Source organism: Muntiacus reevesi, chromosome 9 (genome assembly GCF_963930625.1).
Source record: "Muntiacus reevesi chromosome 9, mMunRee1.1, whole genome shotgun sequence".
In the NCBI taxonomy this organism is placed as follows: domain Eukaryota; kingdom Metazoa; phylum Chordata; class Mammalia; order Artiodactyla; family Cervidae; genus Muntiacus; species Muntiacus reevesi.
In genome coordinates, this window is record NC_089257.1 from 16472264 (window position 1) to 16489809 (window position 17546).

At 50.0% G+C, this 17546-nt stretch overlaps 1 protein-coding gene across 1 annotated transcript in view; it reads right to left on the minus strand.

Annotated features, from left to right (window-relative positions):
• Positions 1–15348, minus strand: part of CRY2 (cryptochrome circadian regulator 2) — a 33271-nt gene extending 17923 nt beyond the window's left edge. The window contains exons 1-4 of the mRNA XM_065943956.1: positions 15087–15348; positions 4703–4811; positions 2191–2333; positions 469–653 (exon numbers count right to left, since the gene is read on the minus strand). Coding sequence (XP_065800028.1) covers positions 469–653; positions 2191–2333; positions 4703–4811; positions 15087–15307 — 658 coding nt within the window. The 5' untranslated portion in view covers positions 15308–15348. The remainder of the gene's footprint in view (positions 1–468; positions 654–2190; positions 2334–4702; positions 4812–15086) is intronic.
• Positions 15349–17546: the final 2198 nt, after the last annotated feature.

Genomic DNA, 17546 nt, shown 5'->3' on the forward strand with positions numbered 1-17546 from the left:
ACAATCCCATAGGGCTGGCCCTGGCAGCTGTGGTTTTCAGGTGAGAAAGGCTAACTTTGTTCAGATCAAAAAAAAACCGTGTGATAGGGGAGGCAGGGGAGAGAGGCTGACATAGCCCCTTTCATCAGAAGCAATACCAGTTATGTTGGTATTAAGAAGCCCACTGATGCCAACACTAGGCTATGTCTATATCGTCTGAGACGTAAAAGTACAAAAATAGTCATGAACTAGAAACAGAGCTGAACATGTGAATATGAACAGGAAAAAAGACCAGAAGGATTGCTGCAAAATTATCAGTGGTAGGTAACTGTGACAGTTATTTCCATTTTCACCTCTCTGTATTTTCTAAAGAGTCCACAATAACATGTATTACTTTGACGAATAAGAAAACAAAATAGTAAGCTTTTTTTTTTTTTTTTTAACAAAAAAGGTGGTGACAGTACAAGTGTCTCAGGCAGGAGTACGCACCCAGCTCCTCCAGGGAGGGCACGCCGTAGGTCTCGTCGTGGTTCTCCTGGATCTCGGCCCGGCAGCCCTCCATCTGTGGGCTGGTCACGGAGTCCACGGGCTTCCTGGGCAGCTCCATGCGGCTGATGATGGCTTGAAAGCGCTTGTAGGTAAGGGGCGGCTTCTGCCCATTCAGCTCAATGATCCTGGGAATCCCAAAGATGCCTGCCGTCACTCATGAGGCCCTTCGTCTCAGGTCCCTGCCCACCCAGAAAAGAGCCCAGACTGCGTAGGCTTGGAGGGTGGCCTATCCTCATCTGATCTGGGTCCCACCCCTAGGGGGAAAGGAGGGGGCAAGGGAGGCTACGTCTCCATGTTACTGAGAGGGAAATGAAGCCCAGATTGCTGGAGCAGATGCCTCAGGTAACGGAGCAACTCAGGGCCAAAGCTGGGGCTCACTTCCAGGTTCCCTGCTGCCGGGGTGGAGCGCCTAAAGACAGAGTCGCCATATCTCTCTTATCACAGGAAAGTCCCCACTGGCCTTCACGGTTCTTGGCCTGCCTGTCCAAGTCACAGGGTGCCCTGTGGACTGTCTCTAACCCAGCGTAAGCCTCCAGGAAGTCCTTTGATGAGGGCTGCAAATGTGTTCCTTGGCTGGAAACTCATTCTCTCCTTGGGCCCTAGTTACTAGAACAGAGAGGTGGGGAACAGCCTGTCCCTCCCTAAATCAGAGGCTCGGGATTTACAGTCAAACTCAACCTTAAAGAGTTTTTTGCAGTTCACAAAGTATTTTTTCATGAGCCCAGGAAACACAGCTGCACTCAGGCAAGAAGAAAAGCTATAGGAGAGTTTAGAGGCGAATTGAGGCTGTTTATGTAAGGATGAATTGGGATGGGCTGGAGCCAGACTCCCGGGGCTCCTGTTGGCCAAGCAGCAGCTGACAGTAAGCCGAGACTTGCCGGGTGAGCTCATTTCTCAGTTCCTCTCTCCTCCTCTCTATTAGCAGAGGCAGAAGGTTGGCTGCGGCCCCTGCAGTACCTCCCGCCTCCTCCTCTGGCACGTGGCAGGAGGCGGCGCTCCATACCCAGCACCTCCCGTGAGCAGAGCCCAGCTCACATGCAGAGCTGTGTGACCCGGCCTCCCAGCAGCCACCACCGGTCTAGGGGAGGCGGGCGGGGAGCCGCCGTGGCGGCAGCAGCGGAATAGGGACAGCTCTGGCAGGGAAGGAAGGGGAGGAGGGGGTTTCCTCCTGGCCTCTCTGAAAGCACAGGGCCCCGCAGAGATCTCTCAAGCCTCCGGGGCAACACCTAAATTCGAGGCCTGAAAACCTAAGAGCCAGGGGGGCCCAGGGAACGCAGCTGGGGAACAGAGGCTGTGCCTGTGAGAACAGAGATCTACTGGGAGGGGCCACAGACAGGCCCCACTGAGGTCAGAGGGCGGTTTCTGAGCAGCAGGATGGAAGCAGGAGTATGTGGGGTGGGTGGGCGGGCCTGGATCATGTTAGGAGCAGATCTGTGAAGATCCTGTTTGCGTCTCTTGGGCCGAATGAGCCTCTCTGCACCCAAATCGGGTAAGCTCTTTGAGCTGTTCTACGGGCCTCCACTCTGACCTATTCTCCCCCGGCTCTCTATGCCCCATGTGCCAGGGGGCCCTACTGCTGAACCTCCCTGAGTTCCGCTCAGCAGGGGCCCAAACCACCAACTCCCACAATAGGCAAGCTGAGCCCTGGGACCCATCTCTTACTTGTCCAGATCGTAGAGAGTATGCGAGTTCTCGGTGACCACCTCCACACCAGCCTCCTTGGCCATCTTCATGATGGCTGCGTCCCGCTCCTTCCCAAAGGGTTCAGAGTCATACTCAAAGGTCAGGCGGGTCACCCCCCATTCCTGTGGGGGGAGAGAATCTGTAATGCTCACCACTGCTGGGGAGAAGGAAGCTGGGCGGGCACTCAGCTCCCTGCCGAGAGGAAACCAAGCACATCGGGAGACCTGTCAGAACAAACTGGGGAAAACAACCTGAACCAGAAAGCCAACCGTCTGAGAGCCACGAGGTTTGAAGAGGGCAGGCCCCTGAGGAGAGGCCAACAGCCCACAACAGTGGAGCCCGAGGCTAGCGGTCCCTGTGGGATCAGGAGAGAGGCGGGCAGCTCTGGGCGCTGCCGGCATCCTTGTGGTAGAAGAATGCAGCAGGAGGCTATAAATACACGCTCCCAAGGGAGCCCCCTGTCCCAGAAAGAGGCACAGGATCGCCACCTCCCATCCGCTCAGCAGGCCTTTCCCAGAGCTCCTCGGGGTCCTGCAAACTTCTGGCCTAGTTTTCTCCGCAGACTTGGGCGATGTGAAGTGTCCTCACGGTTTCCACGGCAACACTCCTGAAGGCAGTAGCAAACAGAGCTAGTAGGCTCCAGCTCTCAGACAGCTGGGAAAGGAGAAGCAGCCCTTGGCCCAGAGGTCAGAGAAACCAGAGCAGAGGGGCCACATGTTTTAAAAGAAGGGAATTCTTTTCCAAGTCTTTAGTCATGTCTGGGAGAAATTTCTGTATTTCCTAGCAGATCTGGGAGAGAGCGGCCCACTGAAAGGCTGTACCCTTTCTGGAACCCACAGAAAGCCCTAGAGCAGGCAACTAGCAGGAGGAAACCACACTCCAAGCGAAGTCTTGGCCACAGTCTCTTAAACTCTGAACCCTCGGGGCAAGCGTCCTGGCTACGCACACGCCGGTCCGGTCTTGACTCAGTCCTGCAGGGTGTGGGTCCCGGGCAGAGATGCTTATCTCTCCTCCAAGGCTAAGGTTAGCACTAAACATTCATTGGGTACTTACTATGAGCCAAGAAATATGCTTAGCAGTTCATAATAGGTTACAAGGTTAAAGCCTCACAACCCTATGAATAATAATAAAAGTGTTATTATTAGATGACACCTTCTCCAAGAAGCCTCCCTGACCCTCTTTAGAACGATTCTCCTGCACCTGCCCGTTTCCCATCACAGCAGTTTCCATATAGCAGTGAAGCTGCCCACTACGTGCCGGCTTCCTCCATTAGTGTGAGTACTCGGAGCAGAGATCGTGTCATCTCATTCTTCATCACCCTAGGACCTGGTGTGGGGCTGCGCACATAGCAGAAGCTTAATGATATACAGAGAATGGACGCTGTGTCTGTATCTCTGGGCTATTAGTGGGCTGGCCTCCGAGGTGCTGGGAGGTGGGGGCAATGCGGCGGGGGAAGAGAGGCCCGTGTGTGTAATGGTATGGTGGCCACAAACACAGCTCTGGGCTCAGAGCCGGGGCTCAGCTCCCAGACCGCTGCTCTGAGTTTTGCAGGCATGGGCGAACTATTGCTTCACCGTCTGCAGAACAGGGGCAGCAGCACATACCTCTGAGGGCAGCGGCCAGGAGCACAGGCATTAACGTACACAGAGCGTGAACCGAGAACAGCGCTGGACTCACAGGCAGCCCCCAGTGAAGGCTGGCTCCTACCAGCACTGTGTGATTTGTGCATGTGTGTCTGTGTGTGGGGGTGTGGGGAGGTGAAGTGAATGCTGAAGATTTACTCAGCTGCCTGCCTTGACATTTAGTCTTTCCTCTTGTCTTTGCCCCCCAGGAAGAATAGGAAAGGAAGTAGGGTGCAGACAGGCCCAGAACACTTGTGTGCTGATGCACTAGAGCCCTCTGTTCATGAGCACTTACGCCTCCACTTGGGTCTTAGAAAACGTGTATGATAAAGGGTTTGTGGGGGCAACTGGGCTGGCTGCCTGATACAGCAGCCAGAGGCCCATGTGGCACTGAAATGAAGATTCTGTCGATCATTTATGGAGGAATTAGGGACACTCCCATTAAAGAGGCTGATTTTTTTTTCCCAATAAGAAGAGCAAAGCAAAGAAGGGAAACGCCCCTAGATAAACAGGAAGCCTCACCCTCAAACTCCTGGAGCAAGAAGAGCCCTAACCAATCTTGCTGGCTTGAACCAAGAAAATATTTAAGGAAGCCAGGGATATCTGGGGTGAAATAACTTGCCACATCCCATGTCTGAACTAAGCTGGGAACTTTCCAACAAGACACCAGATTCCTTGATTTTTCCCTTAACACAGTTTCCATTCTGTGGGCAGCTGACCAGCTTCATTCCCTCCCAACTTCCCTAGCAGCTCGTGGTCAGCCCATCCCTGACTGTTTCCATTTCCTCAGTCAGAACATCGTCTCATTCAGTCTGTGGGGAAACCCTAGGAGCAGACTCCCACTGTCATCCTGGACTCTGCGCACGTACCTTGAACAGCCTTGGGAACACGTCAGCCGGCTGTCCTCGGACCACAAAGAGGCGGGAGTTCAGTTTCCTTAAGCTTCTGTCCAAATCTTCCAGCGACTGAAGTAGGAACCTGCAGAAGCCATGGAGTCCTTGTTGGTAGTAACATAACAAAGAGTCACTCTTTCCTAACAAAGCGGAGAGAACCTTGTTTATGCCAAACAAGTAGCACGGTTCTCCTGGGTTCTTGTCCAGGCGTGATGTGGTAGAGGGTCAGGGCTGCCTCTGCTGAATCCTGCTTTTGCCATTACTAGCTGCGTGACTTTAGGTAATTACTTAACCTCTTTAGCTTCTGCCCCCCTAATCTGTGATACAGAGTTGGTGTTAGTACCTATCTCATAGAATTGTTAAGGAAAGAAAGCCAAATCATGCAAGAGGACAGTTCCAAGTACAGGCCCTGGAACAGAAAAAACCTGGGGTAAGTGTGAGCTGCTCCTACTCATGCTGTTCCTCGGCGATCAGGGGCAAGTCACTTACTCCCTCTTGGCCTCAGGCCCTGGGTGTAACTATCCACCCATCACTAGGAGGCTGTGAGAATCACAAGGGAGAAGAGATGGGGGAGCCATATGAGAAGCAAGCGCAGTCCTGTGGTATGCAGGCAGAGGCCGAATCAGCAGAGGAACAAGACTGCAGTTGCCCTGGACGGTGTCACCCACCCTGGGCTGACAGACTCCCCGTCTTTCTTCACTCACACTTTGGTCTGCGTGGGTGTCTCCTGCCACAGCTCCATGGCCCCGCAGCCTGGGCTGGGTCACCACCATTTCATTTGGCAGGCAGCCCCTTCTCCAGGCCTCTCCAGGGCCCTGGCCATCAAGTTCTTGTCCCAAGAGGGAGAAGGTGTGTGTCTGTAGGATTCCCTCCCATGTATCCATGGGTGTGGGGGACTTCAGAAACACCTGGCCTAAGGGCTGGATCAACACGGGACAGGGACAGGAAATGAACATGGCCTGAGAGCTTTCAGCGTCTGTTTACTTTAGGCAAAAATTTATTACTTGTACAGCTAGGCAAAGGAGAAAAGGAAAGATACACTCATTTGAATGCAGAGTTCCAAAAGAATAGCAAGGAGAGATAAGAAAGTCTTCCTCAGTGATCAGTGCAAAGACAAAGGAGAACAATAGAAAGGGAAAGACTAGAGATCTCTTCAAGAAAATTAGAGATACCACAGGAACATTTCATGCAAAGATGGGCTCAATAAAGGACAGAAATGGTATGGACCTAACAGAAGCAGAAGATATTAAGAAGAGGTGGCAAGAATACACAGAAGAACTGTACAAAAAAGATCTTCACGACCCAGATAATCATGATGGTGTGATCACTCACCTAGAGCCAGACATCCTGGAATGCGAAGTCAAGTGGGCCTCGGGAAGCATCACTACGAATAAAGCTAGTGGAGGTGATGGAATTCCAGTGGAGCTATTTCAAATCCTAAAAGATGCTGCTATGAAAGTATTGCACTCAATATGCCAGCAAATTTGGAAAACTCAGCAGTGGCTACAGGACTGGAAAAGGTCAGTTTTCATTCCAATCCCAAAGAATGCTCAAACTACCGAACAATTGCGCTCATCTCACACACTAGCAAAGTAATGCTCAAGATTCTCCAAGCCAGGCTTCAACAGTATGTGAACCGTGAACTTCCAGATGTTCAAGCTGGTTTTAGAAAAGGCGGAGGAACCAGAGATCAAATTGCCAACATGCGTTGGATTATCGAAAAAGCAAGAGAGTTCCAGAAAAACATCTATTTCTGCTTTATTGACTATGCCAAAGCCTTCGACTGTGTGGATCACAATAAACTGTGTAAAATTCTGAAAAAGATGGGAATACCAGACCCCCTGATCTGCCTCTTGAAAAACCTATATGCGGGTTAGGAAGGAACAGTTAGAACTGGACATGGAACAACAGACTGGTTCCAAATGGGGAAAGGAGTACGTCAAGGCTGTACATTGTCACCATGCTTATTTAACTTATATGCAGAGTACATCAAGAGAAATGCTGGGCTAGATGAAGCACAAGCTGGATTCAAGAGAAATATCAATAACCTCAGATATGCAAATGACACCATTCAAGGCAGAAAGCCAAGGAGAACTAAAGAGTCTCTTGATGAAAGTGAAAGAGGAGAGTGAAAAAGTTGGCTTAAAGCTCAACATTCAGGAAACTAAGATCATGGTATCTGGTCCCATCACTTCATGGCAAACAGATGGGGAAACAGTCGAAATGGTGAGAGATTTTTTTTTTGGGGTTCTAAAATCACTGCAGCCATGAAACTAAAAGACCCTTACTCCTCAGAAGAAAAGTTATGACCAACCTAGACAGCATATTAAAAAGCAGAGACATTATTTTGCCAACAAAGGTCTGTCTAGTCAAGGCTATGGTTTTTCTAGTGGTCATGCATGGACGTAAGAGTTGGACTATAAAGAAAGCTGAGTGCCGAAGAATTGATGCTTTTGAAATGTGGTGTTGGAGAAGGCTCTTGAGAGTCCCTTGAACTGCAAGGAGATCCAACCAGTCCATCCCAAAGGAAATCAGTCCTAAATATTCATTGAAAGGAGTGATGTTGAAGCTGAAACTCCAATAGTTTGGCCACTTGATGCGAAGAGCTGACTCACTGGAAAACACCCTGATGCTGGAAAGATTGAAGGCAGGAGAAGGGGATGACAGAGGATGAGACGGTTGGATGGCATCACTGACTCAATGGACATGAGTTTGAGTAAACTCTGGGAGTTGGTGATGGACAGGGAGGCCTGGTGTGCTGCAGTCGATGAGGTCGCAAAGAGTTGGACATGACTGAGCGACTGAACTGAACTGAACAGCTAGGCGTGATCACCTTTCTGAGAAACTCATCAATACTTTTTTTTTGGTGGCAGTGGGTGGGAGGGCCGCACACCACAGAGCATATAGGATCTTAGTTCTCTGACCAGGGATTGAACCTGTGCCTCCTGCATTGGAAGCATGGAGTCTTAACTGCTGGGCTACCAGGTAAGTCCCCATCAATACATTTTATGACATCTGCTTTATCTTCAAATTAACATTTTAAATAGATTAACTATTCATGTGATTCAAAATTCAAGTTACAAAAGGGTACACAGTAAAAAGGTCTCCTTCTCCTGCATCCCCCTGGGAATTTCATCCTCCTCTCTAGAGACAACTAATGTTATCAATGCTATTATATACCTGGGATGCTTTTTAAGTGCGTTTTCTTTTGAATTGTCTCAACACATTTTGAAGGAAAATACTACCCTTGTTTTATAGATGAGGAAAATGAGCTACAGAGAGGATAATAAATTTGCTGAAGATCACAATTATTGGGGACAGTTTTCTACCCCACACTCTTGGTCATACTCAAGCCATGTTTTCTTCCTTAAGTTTTCTAGTGGCATATCAGACACTGCTCCAAGGGCTGAGATTCTTGCAAGCTCCCGTGTGTTATGACGAGCATACACCTGACTCCAGGTGATCCACTGACCTGCTCTTCCGCAGGAAAGAGGCCTTGGCAGGTGAGCTTGGTTCACAGCCACCTCCTGTTATCTACCCTGGGGTCTCCCACCCAGGCCCATCAACAATGGGAGTCACTAGAGTTTATTCTGAGCACAATGAAATCCAGGGCTCCTCCGAAGCACAGCACGTTCCCTTGACTGTGGGAGTCTTACAGAAGCATCGACTGTTCCCAGGCTGCCAACTAGAACCAGGCCCCCCTGCCGCCTCTGATGTCTACGATATGACACTCCCAGGTGGTTAATGCCACAGATCCACATTCCGGCACGAGCTGAGTCCTGGGTTCAGCCTGAAGCATCGTGCTGGCTGACGAGCAGGCAGGGACTCTCCGAGGGGTTGCGATGGGAGACCGACAGGCTGGATGCTGGTCTCCACAAAGCCAGAGCTCCGCCTCTGTGAATTTCTATTTTTGAGCACCGACACGCTTAGAAAAGGAAAGCTGAGACAGAGTGACGTACTTGTACTTTGCGCTGGCCTCCTCTCAGGAGGAAAATACAAGAAATTGCTTCCATGCCACCTGCACCCTGACAAGCAGGATGCCTAGGGATAACTGGCAACTTAGACCCCACAACCTCAAGACAGAGGGTCCTCCATCTGCAGCTCCCAGACATGTACCTGCCTTGCACTTGGGGGCCCACATCTTTCACAATCCACTAGGCTGCACAGGGCATTGAAGCTACAAACAGGACTGGCATGCACATGAAAGCGAGGTTCCAGCTGCCTTCTGTAGACTTTATTTCTAGATCTCATGTATTTATTTGGCTGCAAGGGGTCTTAGGTGCCGCACGATCTTCACTGCACCATCATTTGTTTCAGCGCATGGACCCTCTAGTTGTGGTGTGTGGGCTCTAGAGAGAGCACGCTCAGTGCTGTAGCCCCCGGACTTAGCCACTCCAGGGCATGTGGGATCTTAGCTACCCAACCAGGGACTGACCCACAGTGTGTTACTTGCACTGCAAGGCGGATTCTTAACCACTGGACCACCAGGGAAGACCCCAGACCTCACTGATCAAAAGGAGAGATTTCTTGCAGCACCTCTGAAGTACAGATGACCCAGTGAGAACCCTTTTCATTTTTGACAAGAGAAGTCTACAGCCAAGGCAGGCGGCAGAAGGCAGGACTCCAAACTCAGCAACCAAATGATAGTAACAGCAGCAACTAACATTTCATGTGCATTTACAGTGAACCAGGTACTCTTCTCCCTGGAGGAGGAAACGGCAACCACTCCAGGATTCTTACCTGGAGAATTCCATGGACAAGGAACTTCGTGGGGTACAGTCCATGGAGTTGCAAAGAGTCAGACAGGACTGAGCATGCATGCACAGGTACTATTCTACTTGCTTTACATACATCACCTCATTTAACTCTCATTTTACAGTTGAGGAAAACAGGCACAGAGAGACTAAATAATGTGTGTAACATCATTCACCTAACGAACAGCCAGAATTCAAGCCCAGACAGTGTGGCTTGGTGTCTGCATTCGTAACCACCAGGCTCCACTGACTCTCAACCAGGACTCACCCCTGAGCACTGAGGCTGTGCTGCCAGGGATGCGGCCATCAGGGAGCACCAGAGCTCAACTCATAGGCCAACACTTTGCTACCAAATCCTGGTTCCTCCAGGGGGATCAAAACAGCTATGAGTCACCCAGAAGCTTGCCAAAATGCAGGACCTCAGGCTCCCTCCCAGACCTCCAGAAACACAATCTGCGTTTGTAGCAAACTCCCCTGGTGATTCCTTTGCACGTTAAAGTTTCAGAAGCATCGTCCCAGAAAACAGAATTTGACTTCTAGCTTCTCTTGACAAGTTGCCTGCCTTGGCTTCTAGTTTGTTTTCACTAAAGTTCCTCTTTGAGATCCTGGTTTTGGCCCTCTAGAAATGCTGTTACTTCCAACTCCCCCAACCCCCAGTCAAGCCCTGCAGAGCTTCTGCAGAAAGGGAGGTCTCACGATGACCTCCAGAAGCCCCAGCCTCCAAGCAGAGAAACTGCAGCCGCTGCTACGCACCACCCGAGAGGCCTGCCAAGAGGGAATGTGGAGCGGTGCTGCTGCTGGGCAAAAGCGTCCCGGTGCCGGCGGCGCGTTCTTTCACCAGACAGGACCTTGGGCCTCTGTGCTCCCCTGGAGCCCTCCTCCCCATGGGGCCAGTCTCTCTACTCCAGCGAGGGACGGCTCCAGAGAAAACTGGCCTGGGCACTGGAGGTGGCAGTGTTCGGGCAGCAGTTCACCCTTGGCAGCTCCAGCTGAGCTCACATGGCCGAAACTCAGAGCACACAGTCCTGTGTGAGCGGCTTAAGCTCACCCTTTGGGGCAGACATGTGCCGCTCAGTTGCATTATGTAAGTGCTCTGCAGTCAGAAGCAGAAGTGGAGGAAACCCACTTGGGATTTCCAAAAATACTAAAAGGACAATAATTCAGGGACTCCGTGGAGCTAGCCTTTTAAAACAAGACAGACAAATCTTTAGGCAAGGACTTCTCCAGAGACAGCAGATTCTGTGTTGAGAAATATTTTTGTTTATTTGTTATTAATAGGAGGAAGGAAAATGATTGTGAACTCTTTTTTTGGGTCTAGATCGCCCTTGACCAAGTTTCTCTGCTTCAAGCCAAGGTTACTGAACTGTAATGATGATATTGTTGGCTGGCCCAGACTGGCTGCACATGGCATTAATAGAAATTAATTTCTCCTATGGGCTTCCCAGGTGATGCAGTGGTAAAGAAGCCGCCTGCCAATGCAGGAGATGCAAGAGACAAGGGTTCGGTCCCTGGGTCTGGAAGGTCCCCTGGAGTAGGAAATGGCAACCCACTCTAGTATTCTTGCCTGGAAAATCCCATGGACAGAGAAGCCTGGCAGTTTATAGTTCAAGGGGTTGCAAAGAGTTGGATATGACTGAGTGAGCGTGCGCACACACACACACACACACACACACACACAATTTCTCCTGATTTCTCCTGGAGAATGGGATGAACTGAGAAAGTAGCACTGACATATAGACACTACCATGTGTAAAATAGCTAGTGAGAAGCTGCTGTACACAACACAGGGAGATCAGCCTGGTGCTCTGTGATGACCTAGAGGGGTGGGGTGGGAGTGGGGTGCGAGAGAAGCTCAGAGGGAAGGGATATATGTAGGCATATAGCTGATTTATGCTGTTGTACAGCAGAAGCTAACACACATTGTAAAGCAATTATACTCCAATTTAAAAAAAAAGAAATTAAGAGTGCTTAGGTCAAATGGAAAAGGATAACTCAAACCCACAATCCGCAGCAGGGATGGATCTCTAGGTATCACTTGGATAAAAATATATTTATTCTTTCCTAACTTCAAAGAGAAAGATGAAGATCAAAGTTTTCACCCCTTTGGGGCAGATGGAAACATTTTCTCAGCAGCAGAACAATAAAAATGCTCTGTTGGGTAACCAGTGTGAATAGCTCAGAGAAACTCAAATTTCCCTGCCAGCAGACCACAGTTCTCAATCTCCTTCTTGCTGACCAAGCTCCAGGGAAGAACCACCCAACATGGACAGTGCATGCGTGTTTAGCTCCCAGCAGTGGGAAGAGAGACACATTTGTTCTTACCAGGCATCCCGGGTCACCTTATTTATTAATTGAGCAATTTCAGCTGATATTATATTTTTACCAACTCCTGCTGTCCCCAAAGTTCCTGACGACAGGTGCAGCACAGAGCCAAGGAGAAAATGACAGAAATAAAGGGTGAGGTGAATGAACTGTTGCCCAACACCTATCTCGGTGGCAGTAGGGACAGAAAGGTAATTAAAAAAAAAAAAAAAAAAAAAGCAGGGGCCTATTTGGAGTACCCATTTTAAAATCTAGAAGCAGCTCACACCCCCTCTTTTTTGGGAGGGGGATTCTTACTGCAGTACTTCCTTCCAGACGCAGTAAATTTGGGGCAGGTAGGGCTGGGCAAAGTGGAACAGGGCTTAGCTAACTAGTACTCGACAAAAAGAAAGTCCTGAGGTTCAAATGCTACAATGAGCCATAAATTTCCCGCTGCCACCAAGGCAAGGAGTGCACTAGCCCTTCTCCTATGCTAATAAATCTACATATTCTCAGCTGCCTTTCTCTGTCCATTTTTACTCTTAGAAAGTGTCCTTCATGGTTATTTTAATCTGATTTATCTGCTGAAGGACGAAGTGTGGGAGTCTGTGTAGGAAGTGCAGGAGGATAACAGAGACATAGATTGTGTCCCCTTGACCTCTGGCAGAAGGCCGGGAGCCCACTCTTCTGAGGAAGGCTTCTCAGAAGCAGCAACTGAAGTATTTGCAGAGCTAAAATGTTCTGCTGCAGCACAGGTCTCCCAAGTCACTTCCAGATCCAGAAACAGTCACCGGAAGACTACACATATTATAGTTATGCAGAGGTACGTCTGGTTCTATCACTCCCCCAACCCCCAACAAAATGCACAAAACCGCCTCCAGTTCTGCCTTCACTCTGAACCTGGGAGCAAAGAGTATGGTGGGGGTGGTATGAATGTGTCTGTGTCAAAACCCAAAAGCAAGGATCATATTCCATCTATTTTGGGTGATTTCACCTCTCGTCTAAGGCCAAAACAAATCGCACTTCTTGCCAATGAGCTGCAACACGTATCCCAAGTTGTCAGGCTGGGTCCAGTGCTTCTCTGACTTTGCTGCACATGTCAGCTTTAAAGACCCTAGTGCCCAGGCCATGAACAATAAAATAGAATTGGGAGAGAACAATGAAATAGAATTGGGAGAGAAGGGGACCCAGGCATCTTTCAAAGATCCTTAAATGATTCCTGTGTGCCGAAAGGTTAAGAACCACCACTCTAGTATGTCCCCCGGTTTTACTTATTTCATGGCATCAGTTCTACTAAACGAAGGCTGGTTACTTGTCTTGTGCCACGAAAACGTAGGCTCCAGGAGCTCTGGACACCACATCTGCATGTTCACTGCTGCATGTTCATGCCAGCAGCCGTGCCTGGCAGATATTAGGCATTCGTTAAATAATTGCTCAATTAACATCTGCATTCTTGCATGGCCTCTGACTTCAGGATTTGACCAGGGCATCTGAGCTGCCACATTCCTTTTCTCTCTCACAAGCTCAGAAGCACAATCACAAAAGGGTGACCCACAAAAATCCATTAAACGCCTAATTTCTATCGCATTTGCGTTTAACCAGCAACAGAGTTTTTGTCATTGATCTGTGACCTCCACTACCACAAAAGAGCAGGCAGTCCTATGCAATGTCCTCCAAAACCTAATAAAAGAAGAAACTCCTTCATGACAATACAACCAGCAAGCAGTCTGGATTCTATTTACTCTGCTCTGACTGGCACGCTGCCACTGGGAGAGGGGCAGAGTCAAGGCTTAGTCCATGCTAGGGATGGCAGGTCATTTGAGGGTGTTTGTCAAACCCAAGCTCCTATCTATAGAAACTGGAGCAGAGGCAGAGCAATAGAGCAGTTGAAAACTGTGTGGGCAGGCTCTCCACAGGACTGTCTTTAGTGGTTCTCTCAACATAAGTGGGGCAGGAGGGGTACTGAACAGATCCACTGCGGGGGGCACTCGCTCTCCTAGCAGGGCACACACCCTGGAAAGGAAAGAATGGTGTTGAGCCAGCATATCCTGGGAATAACTCTGCCCCTTGTGCAACAAGGCCACAAGCAAATATCCTCCAGAACAATGCAAACAAACCAGAGGACTGCTGCAGGGCGTGTTGCAGACAGACGGGAACACAGTGTCTCAGAACCCCTTGGTTTCAAACACTGCTTGAAGAGTTTTTGTTTTGTTCATCTTTGTTTTGTTTTTGTTTTGTTTTGTTTTGTTTTGTTTTGTTTTTGTTTTGTTTTGTTTTGTTTTTGTTCATCTTTTCCCATGATCCTGTCCACTCCATCTCCTGGGAGTCATCAAGAGGGGCCCTCGATATCACAGTTTTCCTACTCCCTAATCTCAGCACATCAGTTGATAAAAGTCTAATCCACAATCGCTCAGCCGTGCTTTAAAATCAATCTCGAGAGAAGAAGAGGAAGGAAGGGACATCTTTGGTTCCTTTTTTTTTTTCCCCTGGCAAGTCCATACCTACTGAGGGAATTCTCCAAAGTGGGTTAAGCACTGTTCTCTGCTCTCTAACTCAGGACAAAGTGTCTCTAACTGAACATGCCCTTGAGGTCTTCATCTATAATAAAAGGGAGCCTGGCACTTTGCCTTATCTGATGCTAAGCCAGAGTCTCTAGATATCTCCCAGAGACAGGATGATCTCGGTGGAGGGAAGGCAGGATGGATGAAAAAAAAAAAAAAAGGATTAAGAAAACCCCAGAGGCTTAAAGATGACCTTCAGGAGCCGGGCAATGCGCTCTTTACTCGATGAATGCAGGCATCTGCTGTGCTGTTAATTCAGGAACCCGTCCCTGCCCTCACACCACAATAGCTCCTGTCCTCTCCGCCATCCCCACCCCGGCCCCAGGTTCACCCCCGTTTTGCCACTCACTGGCTGCAAGTCCTCGGGCAGGTCAGCTTTGTGTCTCTAGGACTCAAGAGTCTCATCCGTACAACGGGGATCACGATCTGTCCCACTGGAACGTCGTGAGGACCAACCAAAGAGGGAGGCACACAGTGCGGACCCGCGGTGTCAGAGGCTAGCCTTTCTGAGACTGACCCTCCACCCCAGGCCGTTACTACCGGGACTTACTGCTTCCCCGGTCCCGGCGTCTCCCCTCCAGGGACTCGGCCCGTCGCCCTGCTGCACCTCCTTAAGGTCGGGGTCTTTCGGCAGAGGCGACTGGGACCAGAGCCTCCGCTTCCGAGGGTGGGTGCCTCAGAGGCCAGGCTGCGTGCCCCGGGCCCACGAACCCCACCCCCGCCCCGGGGACCCCCCCCCCTCACCTCCATCGGTTGATCCCAACTGAGGAGGAGGCCGCGAACCAAGGGTCGAGGATGTAAACGCAACGCACATAGTGCGCCCCGCGCACGGCCGCCAGCAGCGCCGGGTTGTCATGGAGCCGCAGCCCCTTGCGGAACCAGTGCACTGAGGAGGCGCCGTCCCCACGGGCCGCGGGCGCCTGGGCCGCCGCCGCCGCTGAGGTAGTCGCCGCCGCCGCCGCCATCACCGCCCTGACTGCTAGGGCTGCCGCCGCCCCGCCCCCGTAGTCGCCACGGGCCTGGCCCCCGGCCCGCCCAGTGACCTATGACGCCGCGGCTCCTCCCCGGGGCCCCGCCCCACGACCCTGGAGCGCCTCTGCTATTGGCTGAGCGTCTCTCGCCGGGCGATTGGCTCTGAGGCGCCCCCGGTCTGTCCCCGCCCCCTCACGTTCCCGCCATGTGTGGGCTCTCTGGAGAGGAGCCGGAGGGCGGGGTAGGGTGACGCAGAGGGGCGTTTCCCTAGGAGGTCTGGGCGTGGACGGTGTCTGGAGGGACAGTGGATCCCAGACGTGTTGCTTGAAGCTGTGCGGGCTGGCGGGGTTGCTGTGACTCCAAAAAATGACTAACAGGACGAACAAATGGCTGCCCCACGTCATCATCGTCATCGATAGCATCGTCACCTACCTCACTCTATACATCGTTACAACCTTTTACTACAGCCGCTATTTATTGAGTGCATCTTTTAAGCCAAGCAGCATGATAACACCCTTACACTGACGTGTGGAGACGTGCCCTGGTGTGCAGCAGTAGATGGGTTGGGAGTAGGGACTGGAGATGGGGAGGATGTGATTTGAGATAGATATGCCATCCCATGAATTTTTTCTTGTTGTTCTATGCTTAGTAGACTCAGTGGTACCTCTGTATGCAAAGCACTGAACTGAAGTCTGTGTGAGATGGACACTCCCCAGTCCTCCCCAGGGGAGCCAAGTGGAGCCCTCTTCTGGGGGTTGTCAAATGAAGACTCTGTCTCAATCCGGCCCTAGGTTGTGCCTGTGCTCAGAACCCTTCCTGAACTTGGGAATGAGAAATGAAGGAGTTTAGCAATATAGTCAGCAATTTAGCAGCATGAATTGGAACAACTCTGTTAACCACTGTGTTGTTGCAATCCTAGGCTCGCTCATTGTCAGGGCTTTGTACAAACTGTTCCCTCAAACCCGGATCACATACCACACCCCGCCCTGTTTCTAACTGCCGTCTGCCCTGTGTCACTGCCCAGCGTGACGTCACCAGGGCTTCCCAGGTGACGTGGTGGTAAAGAAGCCACTTGGCAGTGCAGAAGACATGGGTTCAGTATCTGGTCGGGGAAGATCCCCTGGAGGGGGAAATGGCAACCCAGTCCAGTATTCTGCTGGGGAAATCCCTGGAGAGAGGAGCCTGGCAGGCTACAGTCGTGGGGTTGCAGAGTCAGACACGCCTTAGTGACTGAACAACGACAAAACAACACTGTTCAGTGTAGAGGTCGTTTGCTGTCAGTGTAGACAGCACGTCTCACTCTGTGCTTTTTATCACTGGACTTATACATGGTATTAGAATTTCTTATCTGTCTGCCTCATTAGATTATAATCTCCTGGAGGGCGAGACTGTGGCTCATTTACAGCTATGTTTCCAGGAGCTAGCTCTGTGCTTGGCACTAAATGCTCAAGGATTATTTGAGTAAAAGTTGGACAGGGACCAGAATCTCAGGTTGCCAGGAACATTAATGGTCTATCCCAGTCCTGACCCTTTTGTTATTTTTTAATCTTCTCTCCAAAGTCCTGCTGAATGATGAGATGCCACCTCTTGTTACTTTTTAAAAAATATTTATTTGTATAATATTTAAATTAAGACATAGTTGAGCATTACTTTTCTTTTGAGACTTTGGGTTCTGTCTTCTAGCCCCTTTTCTCTCCACAAGGAATGGAACAGAGAGTGTTCTACTAGGAATGGAACAGAGAGTGGAAGGAGATTGTTCTTTCCTACAGCCTCAAAGATGGGTATTTCTTTTTCTCCTCTGAACTCCCATGATGCTTTCTCTATAGAGCATGAGCTCTATGAGGGCAGGGACTGCATTTATCTTGCTCATCAGTGTATTCCCAGCACTTAGTTTGGTACCTGACATGCGGTGGGTGCTCATAAATGTCTGCTGAGTGGCTGGGTGATCATCATCTCTCTCTTTCTTTTTCTTTCGTTTTTGGTTGACATGTCTTGCAAGTTTATTTTAATCTTTAGGTTCCTTTTTTCTCTCTCTCTTTCCTTTTGGCAGTTTATTTGTTGCGGAAATAGGGTCATTTTCCCTGCAGAGAGTCCACATTCTGGGTTGTTCTCATTGACTGCATCTCTTAGAATCATTTAACATACCAGTCTCTAATCCTGTACTTCCTGTCATTTGGGATTCAGGATTTTTTTTTTTTTTTTTCAGACAAAGATAGCTTATAAATGAACTTT